Source organism: Canis lupus, chromosome 5 (assembly GCF_003254725.2).
Source record: "Canis lupus dingo isolate Sandy chromosome 5, ASM325472v2, whole genome shotgun sequence".
Lineage (NCBI taxonomy): Eukaryota > Metazoa > Chordata > Mammalia > Carnivora > Canidae > Canis > Canis lupus.
Genome location: NC_064247.1, coordinates 82006372 through 82029344, shown reverse-complemented (window position 1 = coordinate 82029344; position 22973 = coordinate 82006372). Strand labels below are relative to the sequence as shown.

Below are 22973 nucleotides of genomic sequence, written 5' to 3'. Positions count from 1 at the left end.
GGTCTCAGGATTGTAAGTTCAAGCCACACATTGGGTATAGAGATTACTTAAAATATTTTTAAAAATAAAATAACAAAGAAAAATTCATCACAATCACCCTTGTACAGGAGTGAAAGCATTATCTACAATAGCCCAAAAGTCTATCAGCTGATGAATGGATAAACAAAATATGGTATATCTATATAAGGCACATTACTCAGCCATAAGAAAAGAATGAAGTACTGATACATCTACAATATATATCTTGAAAACATCATGCTAAGTAATAGGAGCTAGACACAAAAAGCCAAATATCATATTATTCCATTTATATGAAATGTTCGGAATAGGAAAATCCATACAGAAAGTATATTGAGGGATCCCTGGGTGGCGCAGTGGTTTAGCGCCTGCCTTTGGCCCAGGGCGTGATCCTGGAGACCCGGGATCAAATCCCATGTCGGGCTCCCGGTGCATGGAGCCTGCTTCTCCCTCTGCCTGTGTCTCTGCCTCTCTGTGTGTGTGTGTGTGACTATCATAAATAAATAAAAATTCAAAAAAAAAGAAAGAAAGTATATTGATGGTTGCCAGGTGCTGGTAGGGAAGAGAGAATTGAAAGTGACAGCTAATTGAGTTTCTTTTCAGATAAAATAGATGGTGGTGATGGTTGACAACTTTGTGAATGTACTGAAAACCACTGAATTGTACACAGTAAAAGGGTTAATTGTATGGTATATGAATAAAGTTAAAGATTCCTCCCCCCCTCTCCAAAAAATGATTCTGTAGCCCTTGGTAATTGATTGAAGTTTGAGATGAGTAAGAGTCAAAGAACTTGTTTCTGTCTTGAGGGATTGGTTGAATAGTAATGCCAGTGCTGAGATGTAGTTTTGAGTGGAAGGTGGGGAGCCTCAGTAGAAGTAGGCCTGGATGTGAAGATAATGAGTTTGGTTTAGAAAATACTGATGTTTTTCTTGTCTAGGACAGGGGCACTCCTTGGAGGCAGTTCAAGAAACTTAGGTGTGGACATCAAAAGAGAGATCAGACTTAAGATTTAGATTTTGGGGGATCCCTGGGTCGTGCAGCGGTTTAGCACCTGCCTTTGGCCCAGGGCGCGATCCTGGAGACGCAGGATCGAATCCCACGTCGGGCTCCCGGTGCATGGAGCCTGCTTCTCCCTCTGCCTGTGTCTCTGCCTCTCTCTCTCTCTCTGTGTGTGACTATCATAAATAAATAAAAATTAAAAAAAAAAGATTTAGATTTTGGGTCATCCAGATTTAGGTGATAAAGAGAAGGTATGATAGCATTCAGCAAAGAATATGGACATTGGGGAATTTGAAAGAACCTGTGAATCTCCAAAAGAATATAAGTACAGTAGAAGGAAAACCAAGATGGAGCACGGTCTTGGACATCTGGGAAGTCTAAGTATTGTTCTGTAGGATTCAGGTAAGAGAAGGCCTGTACCCAAAATTGCAGCTTACTTACCATTCTCATATTCTACTAAGAATCAGGGTAAGACCAGTAATTTCTGCTTTACTTTGCTTTGTTTTGTTCTCTTCTGTGTTACTAGTGCAATAGGGGCCAGAGAACATAAACTTTGAAAGCTTAAAAGTAGTTGTGTCAAATACAATGGTAGAAGAGCATTTTATATTGAAGTAATAGGAAATTCCAGTCCCAGAAGGCAACTCAGAAATAGGAAGCATTTTAGAACCCCAAATGGAATGAGGAGCTGGATTTTCAAAAAGCTGGCTTTATTCACTGCATATTCTCAGTTTCCCTGGCTTACAGGAGCTTTCTGTTGCCAGAGCCTACAGATGAGAACTAGCAGAAGAGCACATTGTTTGACTAAGGCCCAGGTTTTTGAAACTATCTTAATTCTTACATAATCCTGTTAGGGGAAAAAACTTTCCTAAACAGGAAACTCTTATTTTCATCCAAGTTCCCCCGAAGACTCCAGATCCTAGAACTCTATGATTAACAAGTTGATCAAGAATTGATCAAGAATGTACTGGGTGCCTGAGCAGCTCAGTCAGTTGAGCAACTGACTCTTGGTTTCAGCTCAGGTCATGACCTCAAGTTCCTGAGATGGAGTCCCATGTTGGGCTCTAAGCTCAGTGCAGAGTCTGCTTGAGATTCTCCCTCCCTTTATCTCTCCCCCTGGTCACACATGCTCTCTCTCTTTCTTTCTCAAATAAATAAATCTTAAAAAAAATAATGTACAAAAACTTCTGTACAAGTGTTCCAATCTAATAAAAATCCTAACTGGCTCTTTTTGATAATAGTTTCTAGAATGGCCAGGACTAGGATATGGTTTTGTTTATCTGTTTGTTTTAAAGATTTTATTTTTAAGTAATCTCTACCCAGTGTGAGGCTTGAAATTACAACCCCAAGATCAAGAGTTGCACGCTCCACTGACTAAGCCAGCCAGGCACTTCCAATTACCTTGTTTTAACCTTACCTCAACCCTAAGAGATAGGCGGTTTAGGTCTTATCATCACTGTTTTATAATGGAAAAAATCAGAGAGATTAAGTAGTTTGCCTGAGTTCACATGGTTTCCAACTGGTAGCACCAGAACTAGCTCTCAATCTTGTGACTTCCCTTCCAGTATCTTTCCATAGACATGTTGCTGTGGAAGTCTGGTCAGTGCTTCATTGTGTGCCTTTTCTTTTAACACAGACTCAAACAAAGGACTTTTTATTCCCTTCCCTAACCGGGAAATAAAGGATTCCCTAACAAGTACTTCTGCAACCCAGGACAATGCTATACCAGATCAGAAATTAGACACTTTCCCACTGGGAACACAGGTAATGTATTCACTTTCCTGTTGACCTGTTGACTAGTCAATGATTACTACTAACAATTCATTGGACTTTCAATTATTTATGAGATCTAGGAGGACTTTTTTGATGAACGCATTTTAGACCCTTTAAAAGGAAAGAAGAACAGACAGGATGCAGAGGATCTTCTCCATTAATTGCAATCTCCCTTTTCCCTCTCCCCTACTATCCCATTATTGAAAGTAGCATATTTATACATACAACTTTAGCACATTTTATGCCACATGTTTTGGCTCTCAAACAGGAATACAACAGTTAGAGGTTTTGGCTGGTTTTAAAATTTCTTCTCTCTACCAAATGTCTCCATCCCTTGTTACATGACTTCTTACATTTTTTACCTCTGACTTGACTTTTTCTTTAAAATATCTATCTATCGGGATCCCTGGGTGGCGCAGCGGTTTAGCGCCTGCCTTTGGCCCAGGGCGCGATCCTGGAGACCCGGGATCGAATCCCACGTCGGGCTCCCGGTGCATGGAGCCTGCTTCTCCCTCTGCCTATGTCTCTGCCTCTCTCTCTCTCTCTCTCTCTCTCTCTCTCTCTGTGTGTGTGTGTGTGTGTCTCTCATGAATAAATAAATAAAATCTTTAAAAAAAATAAAATATCTATCTATCTATCTATCTATCTATCTATCTATCTATCTATCTATCTATCTAAGAGAGAAAGAGAGAGAATGAATGGGAGAAGAGAGTGAGGGGAAGCAGACTCCCTGCGGAGCATGGAGCTCCATGCAGGACCCGATATGACCTAAGCCAAAACCAAGAGCCAGATGCTCAACCAACTGATCCACCCAAGCGCCCCTACCTCTTACTTTTAATTACTGAATCTTAACATCTCAAGGGTGACTTTCCTAAAGCTGCCTCTCCATTGGAACATAAAAGGAGAAAAGTTAAGGGGTAAAGATGGCATAAAAGTTGTGGGGAGGTAGGGATTGTGTAAAATAAGGCAAAAATTAAGACTAAATTTTTGGTGAAAAAAATTGGTGGGAGGGGGATACAACCATTATATAAGACTCATTTGTATGAGTGAATATGATGTAGGAAACAGAATTGACTGCTTTAACTTCTCCTTTTGTATGCATTTTCTTTGATAAATTATGAGCAATGAAATTGCTTAAAATAGCCAAAAGAAGGGAAAAAAGAAGCGAGAGCTTTGATTAATCCACATTTGGATAATCAACATTGTACTAGTAAAAAAGTATGGGTTTTTTCAGTTTGAGTTTGTAATACCTTCAACTTATAAAAAGACAGATTAGCATTTAGTTGGTTCCTTTGTTTTTGAAGATTCTCTTTAGGTAACTTAGAAACTAGCTCAATTACCATTTTAAACTATCTTAGTATTTGTTTTAAAGGAAATGTCTAGTAAGGTCACGTCTGGATGTCTAGTAACTCTCTTTTCCTAAACATTCAAACTTTTTTTGTTGCAGGAAGTGGCAAGAAGGGAGATCCCAAGTGACAATCACCAGGAAGATGGTAAATATTTTGTTCAGGGAGTATTTTTCTCCACATTAATTATAGAAACCTAGATGCGATGAGATTTGGGTGAAGATGTCTCAGCCCTGGGGCTCTACATAGTCAACGAACTCTTTCTGCTTTAGTTGGGGGCTGCCCTGGATGCTTGGTGATCTGTGAGGCCTTTCTGGTTGAAGAGTGGATATTCTGACTTCATTTGTTCTTGACTTTTTGTACCGGCTGGCTACTCCTTGTTTCTTTTTCTTACCTTTCTTGCCGTCTTTTGAATTTATTATGTTTTTATTCATCCATTTTTTTCTCTCTTCTGGTTTATTTATAAGTTATACACCATTTCAATATTTTTATTATTATTCCCCAAACTACAATATGTGCTCTTAACTTATATAATTAAAAACTAATCAATATTTTAACTCTCCTCTTAGAAAAATTTAAGACCTTAAAGTACTTTACTCCTTTTAGTCTCTCCCAATTTATATATTATTATTATTATTATTATTATTATTATTATTATTATTGATTTTAATTCTCTATATTTTTAAACCTACATAAAATTGTTTTTGTACAGTGTTCATCTATTTATCTTTATTGGGCAGCCCAGGTGGTTCAGTGGTTTGGCGCCACCTTCGGCCCAGGGCGTGATCCTGGAGACGGGATCGAGTCCCACATCGGGCTCCCTGCATGAGCCTGCTTCTCCCTCTGCCTGTATCTCTGCCTCTCTCTCTCTTTCTCTCTCTCTCTCTCTGTGTTTCTCATGAATAAATAAATAAAATCTTAAAAAAAATTATCCTTATTAAACAAAGTATTTGCCACTTTGTTCATTTCTTTTTTTCATCCTAGATTTCCCTTCCAAGATCATTTTTATCTAGCTTACAGTGTGTCTTTTAGAATTTCATTTAGTGTGGGTTTGCTCTGTTGAATTCTTTCAGTTTTTGTTTGTGTGAAAATGTCTCTATTCCACCGTTACTCTTTATTTTTAAGATTGATCGATTGATTGATTTATGATAGTCATAGAGAGAGAGAGAGAGGCAGAGACACAGGAGGAGGGAGAAGGAGGCCCCATGCCGGAGCCCGACGTGGGACTCGATCCCGGGACTCCAGGACTGCGCCCTGGGCCAAAGGCAGGCGCTAAACGGCTGAGCCACCCAGTGATCCCCCCACCATTATTCTTAAAGAGTATTTTGGCCAGGTATAAATTTCTAGGTTGGCAGTTATTTCCTTTAGAACACTGAAGGTATTCCACTGTATTCTTTTGCTTTTGCTTTTGAGAAGTCAGCTGGATGTCTGTTACTCCTGCAAAGATAATCTTTATTTTTTATTCTGACTGCTTTTAAGATTTTCCAATTGTCTTTGGTTTTCTTCAGTTTCAATATGATATGTGGATTTCTTTTTATTTATCCTGCTTGGCATTTATTACACTGAAATCTGTAAATTGTGTCTCATTAATTCTGGGAAGTACTTCAAATATTATTTGTGTCCCATTCTTCCTCTCTGTCCTTCTGGGACTCTTGATTAAATAAAAATATGGTAGAGATTTTTACTTTGTCTTCTTTCTCTTTGTCTCTTATTCTTTTATATTTTTCATATTTCTTTTTTGGGGGTCTGTTCTGCATTCTGGATAATTCCTTCTGACCCATGTTTCAGGTCACTAACATTTTCTTCAGCTGTGTCTAATCTGTTGTTAAGCTTGTCTGTTGAGTTCTTAATTTCACTAGTCTTATTTCTCAGTTCTATAAGTTTTATTTTTTTTAAGTCTTCTGGGTCAATTTTAATAAACAAAAAGTTTCCAGCTTGTTTTATATTTCTTTAAACATAGTAAATGGGGCAACCCTGGTGGCACAGCGGTTAAGCACCACCTGCAGCCCGGGGTGTGATCCTGGAGACCTGGGATTGAGTCCTGCATCAGGCTCCCTGCATGGAGCCTGCTTCTCCCTCTGCCTGTGTCTCTGCCTCTCTCTTTGTGTCTCTATGAATAAATAAATAAAATATTTTATAAATAAATAAATAAAGTAAATGTAGATGTTGCATAGGCTGTATCTGTTAATTCCAATATCTGAAATTTATTGTCTATTTTTTTCTACTCATACTTATTTATGTTGTCTCATTTCCTTTTTTGTTCCTTTGCTTTAGCTACTTGCTATGTATTTGAAAAACTACTTATAGGAATTATTTAAAGTCTTACATAAAATAATTTTTTCCAGATCATATTTTCATTTGTTTCTACCTGGTACCTGGGACACTATCATTCTGGGATCACTTTAAACTCAAAGTTTAGGATTCCCCAGATCCACTCAGATGATGCAAACCTGGATTACCAGTCCATACAATGGCTGGCTTATTTCCAGTTTACCTTTACTCTGAAGGTTGCATTCTGCTCGGGGATTCCATCTTAAAGTGTATGTGGAGGGGTGGGGGTAGGGATGGTTTTTTATAGTCCTCACTTTGCATAGTTGCTAAACTTGAACTTCTGTCCCTATTACCCCAAAATTCCTAAGAGTAAAAATGACTTTCACTGCTAGACTTACCTATGTGAGTCCTTGCTGTTTCCTAGATTTTGGCCTAGAAATTCCTCACTAGCTAACAAGCTCTTTGATGCTTTTAAGAACTTGTATCATCCCACTTTTTTAATGTCTTCAATAGGAGACACAGTCTGAATTACCTAATTTCAGCATCTGTTATTAAATTCTTTTTGTTACGTAAAAAAGTTGTTCTGCATCATTTTCTCCATTGTATAGGCTGGCCCTGGGTAAAATGTTGATATTCTATAGGTCCTATAGAGATAAAAAGTGCCTGATTCTACTTTTTTTAAGGTAAAGTGACTAAGTCAGGTATAGTATTTTTTGCTAAGGAATACCTTTAAGCATGTGAAACTCTGAAAATTCCAAAGAGCACCAAGACTAAAATTTCTACTTACTCCACTCTGACACTCTTTAGAGATGACAGATAGCTGTTGGAAAGAAATGCTTTATAGCTCATTAGGGATTTTCATAGATTTTGGATTCCCTGCCATTTAATTGGCTTAGGATATCCGTTTCCAGTGTTTGAACTTAGAGCCTCTGAGTAGAGTTTGGGAGTAGGGGTGGGCCTAGCTTTATTGTGAGGAGTCTATGAAATTATAGACCTGCCAACTATTGTCTATGGACTGAAGACATAACATCACAACTACTGTCATATGGAGTACACCAAAATTTCTATATGAAAACAAAATCTAGAAAACTCTGCTACTACAGTTTTAGGAGGAAATTCCTAGGGGATTATGTTGACATGAAATTTATCTCCAGAATGTTAGAGATTCTTTGTTTACACAGTGTGCAATATGTTTTACTGTTCCATGTAAAAGTCCTTTTATCATTTTATGCTACTGTTTATCAAAATTATAAACCATCTCTTCCTGAGAACTTTTTCTGGTAGACAGTGGTATGCCCAGTGAACTGAGGTACCCTAACTGAGCCAAAAATTCTCATTGTATTTTGTGTTTTCTTTTTCCCTCGGTGGTGGTTAGAATTCAGACGCTACTCTCCTCGTCAGTCCACAGTCCGATCCCCAGAGAAGATGACTAGAGAAGGGTACCGACTGTCTTTTTTGGACAATAAGTCTTCAGGTTCTTCTCCAGAAAAGGACTTGATACTAAAACCCGATACTTATCAGCTTACCCATGATGTCTCATTGGGTAAACGTCTGGATGTGGGTGATTCTAGCCAGATCCATCCCTATCAGTTACCTTCAGATGTTTGTCTAGAAAATTATGATAGTCATTATTCTCAAAATCTATGCCTGCACGGAAGTCTTGGTAAAAGGCCTCAGAGAAGCAAGAATTACAGAGAATATAGCATAAAGCCTTCAAATGACACGAAGGCCACCACATCCCATTCCTGTGGAGACTTACTGACTTCTCTGTCAAATCCTGACTCCGGCACTGGAAGGCTTTTGAAGCTTAGTTCAGGTAATAGCTTCCTGTCAGTTTATAGGCCTTTTTCTAGTCATGAAGATAGAGGTATAACTGGAAATTTTGGAATTAACATTTCTTAAATTGCATTAGTGATTCTTAAATTTTATTTTGGGGCATCAGTAGCCAATGAAACCTCCACAAATCTTCAGGACATGAGTTTAACATGATAGATATATTGAAGACAATTTGTGGAAATGTGAGCTTCATAACTATATGCTGTTGTAGCTAGCTAGCAAGCCAGGACATATTTCTAGTAGCATCTAGTCTTCTCTGATCACAGTCACTTCTATTCTGAGTTATTTTTTCCAAAAAAGCTAGTTTCTGTGTAAATGATAGAGACTATGCTTCAGTTATTTATTAATTTATTCAACAGAATTTATAGGATACCTACTATCTGCCAGATGCTGCTCTGCAGATAAAGTAACAAACAAAAATAAAGTTCCATTAATCTTTTACACAATAAAAAATTCCTAATTTTTATCCATTCTAAAGGGGTAAGACAGGGGATCTCTGGGTGGTTCAGCGGTTTAGCGCCTGCCTTGGGCCCAGGGCGTGATCCTGGGGTCCCGGGATCGAGTCCCATATCGGGCTACCTGCATGAGGCCTGCTTCTCCCTCTGCCTATGTCTCTGCCTCTCTCAATCTCTCTCTCTCTCTCTCCCTCTCTCTCTCTCTCTCTGTGTCTCTCATGAATAAATAAATAAAATCTTTTAAAAAATAAAGGGGTAAGACATGATAAACAAGTTAGCATATAAATATATGTCAAGTTATGATAAGTACTGTGAAGAAAAATAATGTAAGGGTATAGAGAATAATGAGGAAGTGATGTTTTAGAATGATCAGGGAAAGCTTCTCTGATGATATATAGTATTTGGCAGTGCATTAGCAAGTAGCTTTAAGAGATGCATGGTTAATAAAAGACATATTGAGGTAAGTTCAAGAAAGAATTGAGAAGAAGCAATAGAGTTATAGAATATATACAATCTTTCAAGGAGGTTTGCAGTGAAGGGAAGTAGAGAAAGAGAACTGTAGATGGAGAGGTGATGGGATCAAGGAAATTATGATGGAAATGATCCAGTAGAGGGATCTAGCACCAATGATGTAGGAGAGAAAAGGGACAATTACAAGAAAAAAAAAATCCTTGGGTAGTCAAGAGGTTAGAATCCAGTCCACCAGTGGAGAAGTTGGCCTTAGAAGCACAGATAGTTCATCTTTTATTAAAAAAGGAAGGCAGAGAATTTATAAATACAAATACAGGTGAGTTGGTAGATTTGGTGGCAGGATCATGTAGATGTTTTCTTTGATTGCATCTGTTTTTCTTAGAAAAATAGAGTGGTCAGCACCTGAGAATGAGAAGGAGCAGGTGTTGGAAGTTTGAAGAGAAGAGAGATGTCAAATGGTCATCTCAGAGAACAAAACAGTAAATTGACTAGTGTATTAGTTATAACTGGGCAATACAAGGCCCAATTAAGATAGTGGCCTGAGTTTAAAGTAAAGACAGGGATCCCTGGGTGGCGCAGCGGTTTGGCGCCTGCCTTTGGCCCAGGGCGCGACCCTGGAGACCCGGGATCGAATCCCACGTCGGGCTCCCGGTGCATGGAGCCTGCTTCTCCCTCTCCCTCTGCCTGTGTCTCTGCCTCTCTCTCTATGTGTGACTTTCATAAATAAATAAATAAATAAAATTAAAAAAAAAATAAAAATAAAGTAAAGACAGAAAAGATGCATGTTCTCCAGCCACTTCCTACTGCTCTCATGCAGGCTTGGAGTCCGTAGACAGTTGGATTTAGTCAGTTATGGTTTTGTCAGGTAGAGTGGGGGAAGGGAAAGGATCCAGAGAATTGAGGGTGTATAGTAAGAAGAGGTTGTTATGACTAGGTGGGGTAAGGTTGGTAGTGAGGCATGAGAGAGTTGAAAGGCAGGGTCATCTCCCAGCCTGTTTCCTTCACAGATCTGTATGCCACAACCCATTTCAACAGTGACCCTGCTCTGCTGGTCAATGCAGAGCAACAATTATCTACCAGTGTCAGTGATTTGACACCAGCACATGGTTCTTTCCCAAACAACCCTGCCCTGGGAGACTCTCTACGGACACTGCTGTTGCCTACTGGGACCTCAGAACATAGAGAGAGTTTGACCAAGAGATCATTAAGTCCATCGAGGAGAGGATTCAAACGGAAGGACAATATACTTGCTGCCCTGAATCCAAAGATTGGTTTCAGAGATGCTACAGGGAGCGAGGCAAGTACTGGTTTGTTTGTGCTTGTGCAAAAAACACATCAGATCCAAGATCACAATGGGGTTTTGTTAGGGATGGCAGTGATTCTGACCAAGGGTACTACAAATTCAAAGGGATTTTTAGAGGCCAGTGGTTAATATGGCCAGGCCAAAGCCTGTGACTCTTCTGCCCTTGGGAAAGACTTTCCCTTTCTGCTGCATTTTCTCATTTCTGTCACATTGAGAACATTCCCTAATCTACTTCCAGAGCATAAATATTGTGGGGACTTATGTTGATAATAAGAAGTGGCAGACAAAGTTTACCACAGCAGGAAATGCAGAAGTTGCCAGGGGCTGTGGATTGGCTGAAGAGTGAACTCTGTAGCGTTGATGTTTATAATCTTAAAATTATTCAGTTTTTTTTTTAATTCAGTCAGTCATGAATGAACATATATATATAAATGAATAAAAAATAATTGTGAATTTTAATGGACAGGTCTACCTATACATCTTTCTATATAAGATTCTTTCTAAATAAAAAGTAACTTTAGTATTGGGTCCAACAAGGCAGCCCGGGTGGCTTAGTGGTTTAGCGCCGCCTTCACCCCAGGGCGTGATCCTGTAGACCCCGGATCGAGTCCCACGTCGGGCTCCCTGTGTGGAGCCTGTTTCTCCCTCTGCCTGTGTCTCTGCTTCTCTCTCTCTCTGTGTCTCTCATGAATAAATAACGTCTTATAAAAAAAAAAAAAAAAAAAAAGAAACTTTGAAAAAAAAAAGTACTGGGTCCAACAATAACATTTAACCTATAACATTTAAAATGTTATGGGGGGGGGGGGAGCAAGCCCGGTTGGCTCAGGGGTTTAGTGCTGCCTTTGGCCCAGGGTGTGATTCTAGAGACCCAGGATCGAGTCCCCATTGGGCTCCCTGCATGGAGCCTGCTTCTCCCTCTGCCTGCATCTCTGCCTCTCTGTCTCTCTCTCTCTCTCTCTCTGTGTGTGTGTGTGTGTGTCTCATGAATAAATAAATAAAATCTTTAAAAAATAAAATAAAAATAAAATGTTATAGGGGGAGCAGCCTGGGTGGCGGTTTAGGGCCACCTTCAGTCCAGGGCGTTATCCTGAGAACCAGGGATCGAGTCCCACATCAGGCTCCCTGCATGGAGCCTGCTTCTCTCTCTGCTTGTGTCTCTGCCATTCTCTCTCCCTCCCTTCCTCCCTCTCTCCCCCACCCCTCCCTCCCCCCATCTGTCTCTCATGAATAAATAAATAAGATAAATTTTTAAAAATAAAATAAAATAAAATATTATAGGGGCACTTGGGTGGCTCAGTCAGTTAAACGTCTACCTTTAGGTCAGGTCATGATCCTGGGGTCCTGGGATTGAGTTCTGTGTCTGGCTCCTGCTCAGTGAGGAGTCTGCTTCTCCCTCTCCCTCTGACCCTGCCCTCTGCCCATGATCTCTGTCTCTCAAATAAGTAAATAAAATCTTTAAAAAGTTCTATAACACTTATATTTAATATTGTAATTGAATACATATTTATAAGTGTATATATTATACATAATATATAAATATATAAATAAATGTATACAAATATATATTAACATATTAAATATAAGCTTATGAGTTAAAATTTTTGAAATACTCACCAGGGGGGCCTGAGTGGCAAAGTCAGTTAAGCATCTGCTTCTTGATTTTGTCTTAGGTCATGGGATCAAGCCCTACATTGAGTTCCATGCTCAGTGCAGTCTACTTGAGATTCTCTCTTTTTCTCCCTCTGCCCCTCCCCTCATGCTCTCTCTCTCTCTCTAACATAAATAAATCTTTTAAAATAAAATGAAATAAGATAAAATACTCCCCATTTTTGGGAGGCTGGCTGGCTCAGTTGGTAGAGCCCTGTTGATCTTAGGGTCATGAATGAGTTTTGAGTATCATGTTCATTGTAAAGATGACTTAAATAAACTTTAAAAATTAAAAAAAATACTCCCCATTTTATGATCTATAATATTTTTTTAAGATTTTATTTATTCATTCATGAGAGACACAGAGAGGAAGAGAGGCAGAGACACAGGCCGAGGGAGAAGCAGGCTCCATGCAGGGAGCGTGACGTAGGACTCCATCCCAGGTCTCCAGGATCAGGCCCTGGGCTGAAGGCGGCGCTAAACCGCTGAGGCACTCAGGTTGCCCAGTAATATGTTTTTAAAATGTTCTGCAAGTTTAATCTTTTTATACTATATAACTTAATTTAATATTTTTTAATCTCTACAAAAAATTAGTATACTATTATATTTGAAATTATCTTTGAATATACTACTACATTTGCTTAGAAATAATATTCAAATCCAAACTGAATGATGAAGCCGCCTTTTTTTTTTTTAATGTTAACACTTTAAATGTCCAGAGTCTTACCATATTGTGTTAGAATGACAAATGGTTGGTGTTTGGTTTGTTTTTGTTTTTTTTTCTTGAGCCTCTCTCTAGTGACCTGGGCAGTTTGCATGGTTTGCCAGGAAATCACAGTCCCCCGATTTCTGCCAGAACCTCCCATGTGGCCACTGTCCTCAGACAGCTCTTGGAGCTTGTGGATAAGCACTGGAATGGCTCTGGCTCTCTCCTCCTTAACAAGAAGTTTCTCGGTAAGTGAATGCATTCTCCGCTCCTGGAGAAGGGCTCAGACCTTGCTTCCAGTCTGTGTTCCTATAAAAGCCACTCAGCCCCTTTAACTTGTAGGGAAAAAATTGTTCCCATGATCACTTAACAAAATCTTTCAGTGGCACAGTAACTGACAAATCTGCATTTTTCTCATAATCTTCTTCCCTGTTTTATCAACATCCTTCCCTCCCATACCAATTGTTTTGTCTCTTTAATGACTTTTTTTGGTAGTCTTTAAGTAATACGTAGAGTGATGAGGTATGTAAAATAGAGCATGGTGGTGGTAATGATTACAGAAGGATTTTATGACCCTTGGGACAGTGCCAATAATAAATACAATAAAAATTGGGTTTGATCATCAGAATTCTAAGATGCCTGTTGAAATGTTATAATTTGAAAAACTTGAATGAATGAATAAATTATTTGGACTCTTCTTAGGGCTTCTTTTTTAGGAATTTGGAGGAAAGAATGTTCTGTAAATGTTGCCCCCACAGTATTATTTGTTTAATGGAAAAAAAGTTCAAGGAGATATTGGTGGTGGTAAATGTTTAGGAAAAACTAGAAACTTTAACATTGCTTGGGCTTAATTTTGTTTAATTTGAATTTCTAAATGGATACATAGGAGAAAAAGTCTTAGCATAGTTACTTTCCTTCCCACATTGACTCTTGTCTCTCATTTTTTAGGAAATTATCCTCAGGAGCCACTCATCAGTGACTAGAGAATAGCACAGGGCTATTGAGGGTCTACTCATGAAGGTCTACTGTCATTTCTCCATAGAGGGGATGGGATAGAATTTCTTATCCATTATGAAATACCTCTTACAGCCACTTAGTAAATTTTTGTAAAAAAGGGGGTATTAGATAACTGTATTTGTCCTACAGAGCTGGTAGTTTTTGGCTAGGAATTCTGTGCTTTAGCTTTTAAGATTGGCTCGTGTGCCCTACCTGAATTTTTGGCAGGTCCTGCCCGAGATTTGCTTCTGACTTTGGTAGTCCCTGCTCCTTCCCAGCAGTGGTGTCACTCACATCCTGAAGACATGTCAAAGACCTTCCGGAGAAGAGAGATGGAATTGAAGGAGGCTGGGCATGTGGTCCCCAATGACATGGTATGCCTCTCTCATCTCCCTTTCCTAAACTTTCTTTATTAGAAAAGGATAGAGCAGCAAAACTAGAACAGCTTTGTGCCATAAAGATCATCATCACCATGAACCTAGATGTTTGGGAACCAAAATACAAAGAAGTCAGTCAGGGCAAAGTAGGAACACAAAACTTGCCAGCATAAGGAAAACTTGGAGGTTCTGCAAGGATGACACCCTAATATTTCCCGTATTCCAAAAATTCTAAAGAAAGACTTAGAGAAAGAAAAAAAATGACCTTAGAATGAAAATACTTAGGTTCATATTTTGGAAGGTTATGGTTTAATTCTAATGAGAGGAGGTCAATGTCTCTGGGATTGGCTTTCCTCCCTTCTGATGGAACAGAGAGCCCTGAACCAGAGGCCATTCCTAGAGCATTAGGGTGCTGAGTTTAGAAAAGGAAGAAGGGACTCCTATCCTTAGGCTTTTTCCCTCTTTTCTTAACCTAAAAGGATTTTCACACACCAACTTGAGCTTCTAGAAACTTCGGATAGGTGACTCAGAATTGCGTACTACCTGTCAAAAGAAGTACTCGTTCTTCAAGAGTAGTGGATAACTCACAGGAAAGACTGCATCTCCATGTGATGTTTGTTTGCTGCACTTGTGCTATGTTTACCAATGAATTAAAATTCTAATGAGAAAGTTAGATGCTGACCTCCACTCGTTTTATCACTAAACAGAGGAAAGTGTCTTTCACAGACACTAAAAGCACTCCACTCAAATTCTTTTTTTTTTTTTTCAAATTCTTAATATACCTGTATTTTGTTTTCTCATTTCATCTAAAGGAAAGCTTGAAGCAAAAACTGGTCAGAGTGCTAGAAGAAAACCTCATTTTGTCAGAAAAAATCCAACAGTTGGAGGAAGGTGCTGCCACCTTGGTGGTGAGTGGGCACCAGTCACACACTTACGGTGAGTTCAGGAAAGCAACATGTGGGATGTCCCAAAACAACTGTTTATAGATGACCCATTTAATAAGCTTCATTATCTAGAGGTCACATGGCTTCCTATATGGAAATAATCATCTTGCCTCAGAGAGTTGTAATATAAATGTCTTGAGTTACTGTTTGAAGCTCTTTGTCAGTGTAAAGCAGGTACAGATGTTATTATTGTCATTATTTTTGAGACTGACACTTTCTGATTATTGCAGAAGATCTTGTTCTGTGGGCACCAGCTAGCTCAGTCAGTAAAGGTGTGCCTCTTGAGCTTGGGGTTGTGAGTTTGAGCCCCACGTTTGGTGTAAAGATTCCTTAAAATTTTTAAAAGAACATATTGTTTATAGATAGTTGGGAAAATATAAGGAAAATATAATCCCATTATCCTGTAATACTGCCATTATTATTTTTGGTATATTTTCTTTCACCATATCCCTATACATATATTTTTAACTTAAAATTTGAGAGGGACGCCTGGCTGGCTCAGTCTGTGGAGCATGCTACCCTTGATCTCAGGATTGTGACTCCCAGCCCCATGTTAGGTTTAGAGATTACTTAAAAATAAAATCTTTTAGCAGTGCCTGGATGGCTTAGTCGGTTAAGCGTCTGATTCTTTTTTTTTTTTTTGGCTCAGGTCATAGTCTTTGGGTTATGGGATCCAGCTTTGCATCAGGCTCTGCCCTCCGTGTAGAGTCTGCTTGTCCCTCTCCCTCTGCTTCTCTCCCCGCTTTTCTCTCTCTCTCTCAAATAAATAAAATCTTTTAAAAAATAAAATTTATGACTTGATGTTTTAAAAATAAATAACATATAACAAAATGCATACATTTTAAATTAGATGAGTTTTGACAAATATATACACTCTTTTAATTCCATCTCAGTTAAAATACTGAACATTTCTCAGATCCTTGTGCAGTGAGTTTCCCCTACTTTCTACCCTAGGCAATCAGCAATCAGATTTTAATACCCTAATATTATTAATTTAATGGTAAAGGCATTTCCTATAATATCATATGAATAATTTTTTAAAATTTACAAATATTCAGAAAATTTGAAATGAAATGCTTGAGTGAAGACCCTGAGTAGAAATGCTTCTCTGAAATTGTCTCTTCCCTTTGAATGAAGCTGAGAGTCTTAATATTCATTATCATGAATAATGCACCTGTTTATGCACGTAAATTTTAGATTATTTTCCTAGGAGACATTCCTAGATGTAGAATTTAGTGGCTCAAAAGATGTGGACATTTTTGAGGTTTTTATTGCATATTGTCAAAATACTCCCAAGCAAGGTTTTTTCTTTTTTTTTTCTTTCTTTTTTTTTTTTTTTTAATTCATGGAGACACAGAGAGAGTCAGAGGCAGAGACACAGGCAGACGGAGAAGCAGGCTCCATGCAGGGAGCCCGATGTGGGACTCAATTCCGGGTCCCCAGGATCACACCCTGGGCTGCAGGCGGCGCTGAACCGCTGCGCCACCAGGGCTGCCCAGGTTTTTAAAATTTATACTCCCATCAGCAGTGAGTATATTTGAGTTTTGTTTTGTTTTTTTTTTTTTTTTTTTTTAAGATTCTTATTTATTTATTCATGAGAGACACAGAGAGAGGCAGAGACACACACAGAGGGAGAAGCAGGCTCCCCACAGGGAGCCCAATGTGGGACTCAATCCGGGAACTCTGGGATCATGACCTGAGCTAAAGGCAGACGCCCAACCGCTGAGCCACCCAGACGTCCCAGCAGTGAGTAAATTTGAATGCCCTTTTCACTCCATCCTTGTCTACACTAGTTTTTGGTATTTTTACTTTTTTTTTTCTATTGTGATGTGAAAAATAGTATCCCGTTGCTATTTTGATTTGTACTACTTTATTATTAACATAGTTTAGGCCAGTATTTTAGACAAAATCTATCCTGAGCTTTAAACATTTAGCTCAGCATCGCTAAGCATCATGAGCATTTGGATTTATATGAGGAATTTGATTTAGAAGTCAGCACTGAATTTCCAGAATTGGAACTCCTCACTATCTGATTCTCACAAGCCTGAATAATCAAGGCATCTCCACTTACCTACTCTGAAAATAGATGTTTGTTCACTACATGTCAACTTTCAATCAACCATTAGGTACAGTACTGTATTTTGGCTTAGTGCTGATACAGCTGATGCAGCTCTGTTTTCCATATTCTATAACCTTGCTACTCAAAGAGTGATCCATAGATCAGAAATGATAGCATCACCTGGGAGCTTGTTAGACATGTAGAATATTGGGCTTCCCCTCAAACCTACTGAATCAATCTGTTTTTAACAAAATCTCCAGGTGATTTATAAGCATATTAAAGTTTAAGAAGTACTGTTCTAGAAGACTGACTGACTTAGGACCAGAGTTCGTGTGCTTTTACCTACTTCATTATTGCAGTCATTGGTAATATATTTGGGGAGCTAGACACTATGAGCGTCTTGACTACAAATTCAGTTTCTGCAAGCACTCACTGAGTTATTACTATGTGCCTGACACAGTTCTAGATGTTTTCACTGATTCTATAAAGAGTGAAGGACAGCCATTCACAAAGTAAAATGGAGAATACAGAGAGACCTAATATAAGTTGATTATGCTGGGATCCCTGGGTGGCGCAGCGGTTTGGCGCCTGCCTTTGGCCCAGGGCGCGATCCTGGAGACCCGGGATCGAGTCCCACGTCGGGCTCCCGGTGCATGGAGCCTGCTTCTCCCTCTGCCTGTGTCTCTGCCTCTCTGTCTCTCTCTGTGTGACTATCATGAATAAATAAATAAAATCTTAAAAAAAAATAAGTTGATTATGCTAAATGAAGATTATATCCTCATAACCGTGGTGGGGCAGGGTTATTAGCTCTAGTGAAACTCAGAAAAATAAACTAATGTGTAATATTAAATGGTTGAATTTTCATTCAGATCTCTCTGTTGCTAAGCCCCATATTTGCTGTCTCTAAGGGAAGGACTGGTGAATACAGTGTGGAGGTGGGGGCAGTGGGGTGCCCAATTCTTTAAGATGGCCACCTGACTACTTAAACGGTGCTCAGAGATAGTGACTTGGAATCCTGTTCACACCTGGCTACTGTACCCTTTGTAGACGATCTTCTGCGCAAAAACCAGCAATTGAACATGCAAGTGGCTTGCCTGAATCAGGAACTTGCCCAGCTGAAAAAGCTGGAGGAGACAGTGGCCCTTCTCCATGAAAGTCAGAGGTAGGAGAGAGTCCATCTAGCTGGATTCTGGAAGCAGATATTTACTTTCTTTTATATGCTTTGTCTTATTTGATAATATCTATATATTTTTCACGTTCATTTTGTGTATAAACCTCATGTATCTGGGTGTATCCATGTGTAAACCTTCTGTGTTCCAGGACACATGAGGGACTAAATGTCTTTGCTGGTGTTGGTGGGTTGCAACACCTCAATAAGTAGTTTCTCACTGGATCCAACAGGACCCTTGTTTGAGTCAGCCCCTAAAATCATCTCTCTGGCTCTTCTGGAAAATGCCTGCCTCCTAATGATCTCAGAAGACACATTAAGCACTTAGGGGGAATGACAGAAAGTCCAATGTATTTGTTCTTTTCAGAGGAGTTTAACAGCATCAGCCTCTTCAAAGAACATAATTCATCCCTCAGGATGCCAGCTAGACAAATTAGAAGGGGCCCCAAGACTATTGTATTGGTACATTTACAGAAGCTCTTGACATTTTGATTTGTAAAACACCTTCACTGTGGCTTTCAGTGAAGTTTAAAGAACTCCATTCCCAAACCTTGATCCCTAAACTTTACTTCCTGAATAGCTAGTGAATTAGGATAGCTCCATATTCAGAGAATTAGACTCAGATCCATTGTAGACTTTTCGTTATAATTATTTCAAACACAAAAGCAGAGGAAGTAGTATAAAGTCATCCTCCTCAAAATGGGTTATCAGAATCACCTGAAAAACTTACTGAAATGCAGATTGCTGGGCCCCCACTCCCCAGAGTTTCGACTCAGGCCTGATGGGGACAGAGAATTTACCCTTCTAATAAGTTTCCAGGTGATGCTGTTGTTGCTGATTTGGAGACCACATTTTAAGAACATTAGGGTATATCTCTTTAAGTGATATACAAATTGCTGTATTTTAAAGTAACTTGAAATAATTCTTTGTGTTGTCAAACCATGTGTTTTGTTTTGTTTTGGCTAGCCTCTGATAGCTTTTAATATTATATGGTAATACAGAGTCCAAGAATACAGTCCTGACTAGCACCATTGGTTAATTGCAGAGGCAGGATAAATTAGATGAAGTAGAGGTTAAGATTTGGGGATAGAAATTGGAGGCTTGGTCAGATGCCAATCTTCCAGTACTTCTTACCTCATCATGAAAGTGCTTTTGGAAAGAATAGAACAATCATATAAAATGTGAACTATGTTACTGCTACAGTCAGTCTGGAACATCATCAAACAGAAATGTAATGAAGAAAGAAACTGTCAGCCTGCTTTTAAAATAACCCACTCATAAATCGGTCAGTTCTTTCTATTTAAAGATGTTACTTCATTTAACATTTGTCTTTAGTAAACATTTCAGGTCTGAATAGCATCTACTTTGCTTTTATGATTTCGTGACTGTCTTTTTTTGCCTGTGCCTCAGATCCCTGGTGGTAACTAATGAGTATTTGCTGCAGCAGCTGAATAAAGAGCAAAAAGGTTATTCTGGGAAAGCACTCTTGCCTCCTGAGAAGAGTCATCATTCGGGGAGATCATCACCCTTTGGGAAAAGCACACTGACTTCCTCCTCACCAGTAGCACATGACACGGGTCAGTATCTAATACAGAGTGTCTCAGACTCTGTTCCAGAGCCTAGTTTATGGAGCTAGCACTGAGCACCTTCTCTGCAGCTTCCCTCTTGGCCCCAGGGGCTCTCGGTGTCATTGCCACTAGTATGGTGGTATTCACCTATAAGATTAAGAAAAAAATCTTAATCTGATTACATTGTATTGGTCCTTTTTATTTCTCTTTTTATCTCCTCCTGTCTAGTCATTCTTTCTTCCTGCTCACAGAAATAATGCATATAATTCTAGGCATATCACATAAACATTTGGCTGAAAATGTTGAAGAGAAAAAAATCAGACATTTTTCTGATTTTTGAAACTTGAAACTATGCAGTAGAAGGTTTAAAAAGAACATCAGTGGCCAGTTGTGTTTTGTGTTAGAAAAATTTTAGAGACCTTATACTGATTGGCTCATCAAACATGTTTTGAGTTTCCTTCCACCATAGTAAAAAGGTGACACTGTCTGGTGTCAGCTTAGGAGCAGCCAACAATTGAGTTGAAGAGAAAAGCAAAACTCATGTGATAGAGCTCAAAGATTGATATTGGTACCTAACAAGTTTAAATACAAGCCCAAAGATGCCCTGGAGAAAAAGACAGGGAGAAAGAGAGGCAAAGAAAGGAGTTTCCACTCTGGGGAATTGGAGAAGGCACCAATGAGGACTTTTTAGTGGAAGTTTCCAGAATTAAAATGGTAACAGAGGGGGTGTGTGAAGTCTCCCAGGCCAAGAATGCAGAGTAGAAGAGTCTGGAGCCCCTAGAGGGTCATGGGGTCATAATGGTAGAAGAATATACAACCAGAGGACCTATCCTAGCCTGCGAGGTGTGGTGTCAGGAAAAGTCTGCTAAAGAAATTATCTCTCTTTTTTTTTTATTTTAATTTTTATTTATGTTAAGGACTCTCTGTACCCAATGTGGGGCTCAAGCTCTTGACCCCAAGATCAAGAGTCACATGCCTTTCCAACTGAGAAAGCCAGGCACCCCTAAAGAAAGGACTTTTCAACTGAGACCTGAAGAATGAATAGGTCACCAGGCAAAGCATAGGGCCAAGGGCAGAGGCAATGAGAAGGAACATGGTCCATTCAGGGAACAGAGGAGCGAGGAGATGATAGGAGCTAGGTCACACCATTCCTTGAAGATTTTAGATTGAGAGGGCAAAGGAGTGATATTTGTGTTTGAGAAGCTTTCTCTGTAAGAGGAATGGGTTGAGGACCATGTGGAGTTAGGGGAGAACCAAAGAGGAGGAAGAAATATGAGAAAAGACTAGTGTGATCCAGACCAGAGATGAAACTTCCGAATGTTAGCTTTGAGCTCATTTTACACATGAGTACCCTGTGTTTCAGAATTAAGGCATAATTTTTATTTGAATCCTGACTGGTTGAGCATTTAAAAAATCAATGAGAAAGATCATGAAAATGGCTCTAAGTATGTTTCTGCTTTAGAGTAACCCAGGCAGCTAATGTTGCCGGAGAGCATGTAGGGGGCGAAGGACTGTCAACCTAACTCCATGTTGTGCTTCTCTTCATCTCCAGGGTCTTGTCGGTCTTGTCAGAGAAAGAGACAGGTGGAAAGATTACACACTTATTTGCTCCCCTGACCCAGGTACTCTGCAGGGAAGGAGAGCTATAGCCAAAATAATGAGACAAGAAGATCACAACCAAGATCACACATTTCTAAGTTATAAATAAAATCCACAGACCTCTGAATTTTATGTGGGTTCCCAAAAGAAGCATGTACAGAGGAGCCCTAAGTTTCTTTGAGCTGCATGGCTCTGTAGGAGCTCAAGTGAGCTCTGTGAAAATAGTAGGAACAGCCCCGCTCCTGACTTTTCTAGGCCTGCCTTGGCCCCATTAAGAGGCCTTCAAAGAGTGTAAGCTTTGCACAGGTAGGGTAGCCTTAGCCAGTAGCCTCGTAGCCCTAAGTTGTCATATTCCAAGGTCCTAGCACAGTACACAGGCCAACTTAGGGGGCAAACCATTGAGGGAAAAATAATTAACTTCTTTCTCCAACCCCAGCTCTCCCTCCCTTGCCCTATGAACATCTAATAATGCTAGACCCGGAACTAGTTAGGGTACCTCTAAGGAAAAGCAGACTTAGTCACCTTCCATCCTATTTTCTATTGTCACTGAAAGTGGCTGGCCCTGCCCCAGGCCAGGCACCTCTCCAGGGCTGCTCTCCCCTTCTGGGGAAGTCAGCTGTGTTTCTTAATTCCCCTTCGTGGCCCTTGGTCCAGAGGGCAGGGGCAGGGATTGGTAGTGTCAAAGAAAGGGCCAAAGAGTTGTTGCCCTGTGGGGCTAAGCAGGCTCAACATAGAATGGGGAAGGCTCTGGTGGCAAGTAGAAAGTAAGTGGAGAGGGATTCCTCAACCCTATGCCTGGCACTGTTGGGAGAAAAAAGGAAACAGAATTGGGATGGAAACTGGATTCTCAGGAAGTTCTGTGTCCAAAAGAAAGAGCAAGGGCAATCTGACAGGTGTAGTCTTCCTGCCAGTTTAATATATAGAGTTTTTTTGTTTGTTTGTTTTGGGTTTTTTTTTTTTTTTAAGATTTTATTTATTCATGAGAGGCAGAGAAAGAGAGGCAGAGACACAGGCAGAGGGAGAAGCAGGCTCCATGCAGGGAGCCCGACGTGGGACTCGATCCTGGGTCCCCCCAGGATCACACCCCAGGTTGAAGGCGGCGCTAAACCACTGAGCCACCCGGGCTACCCCTATATAGAGAGTTTTAATAGCTCCATCCCACAAAACCTAACCTTTCTTCCTTGCCTACCTGGCTTTGCTAGCAAGGGTACTGATTTGCCAATTTTATCCAGGTCAGAAAAAAGGTATTTGTGTGTATCTGTTAAGCCTTTTCTATCACCCTGGGGAGTTGCCCTGTCCTGGGTAGGCCTAAGTCCCATCCAGCCTGCTTGTTAGGAAGGAAGGAGAGTTGGCCCCAAAGCCTTGGACTTGGGAATAGCTATGGCCTAACACCTCGAGCCTCAGAGAAGAAAAAAGGTTGATCTGGAAACTTCCAGGAGT

At 39.8% G+C, this 22973-nt stretch overlaps 1 protein-coding gene across 9 annotated transcripts in view; it reads left to right on the top strand.

Annotated features, from left to right (window-relative positions):
• Positions 1 to 22973, top strand: part of LRRC36 (leucine rich repeat containing 36) — a 54519-nt gene that overhangs the window by 26362 nt on the left and 5184 nt on the right. For 2 of the 9 annotated variants that reach the window (XM_025426504.3, XM_025426512.3), the window contains 10 exons: positions 2651 to 2778; positions 4235 to 4280; positions 7780 to 8220; positions 10174 to 10463; positions 12905 to 13070; positions 14047 to 14192; positions 15008 to 15131; positions 18246 to 18360; positions 19777 to 19943; positions 21487 to 22760. In XM_025426504.3, coding sequence (XP_025282289.1) covers positions 2651 to 2778; positions 4235 to 4280; positions 7780 to 8220; positions 10174 to 10463; positions 12905 to 13070; positions 14047 to 14192; positions 15008 to 15131; positions 18246 to 18360; positions 19777 to 19943; positions 21487 to 21551 — 1688 coding nt within the window. In that variant the 3' untranslated portion in view covers positions 21552 to 22760. Of the gene's footprint in view, positions 1 to 2650; positions 2779 to 4234; positions 4281 to 7779; positions 8221 to 10173; positions 10464 to 12904; positions 13071 to 14046; positions 14193 to 15007; positions 15132 to 18245; positions 18361 to 19776; positions 20113 to 21486; positions 22761 to 22973 lie in introns of those variants that run through there. The other 7 variants (XM_025426505.3, XM_025426513.3, XM_025426506.3 and 4 more) reach the window with 6 other exon arrangements.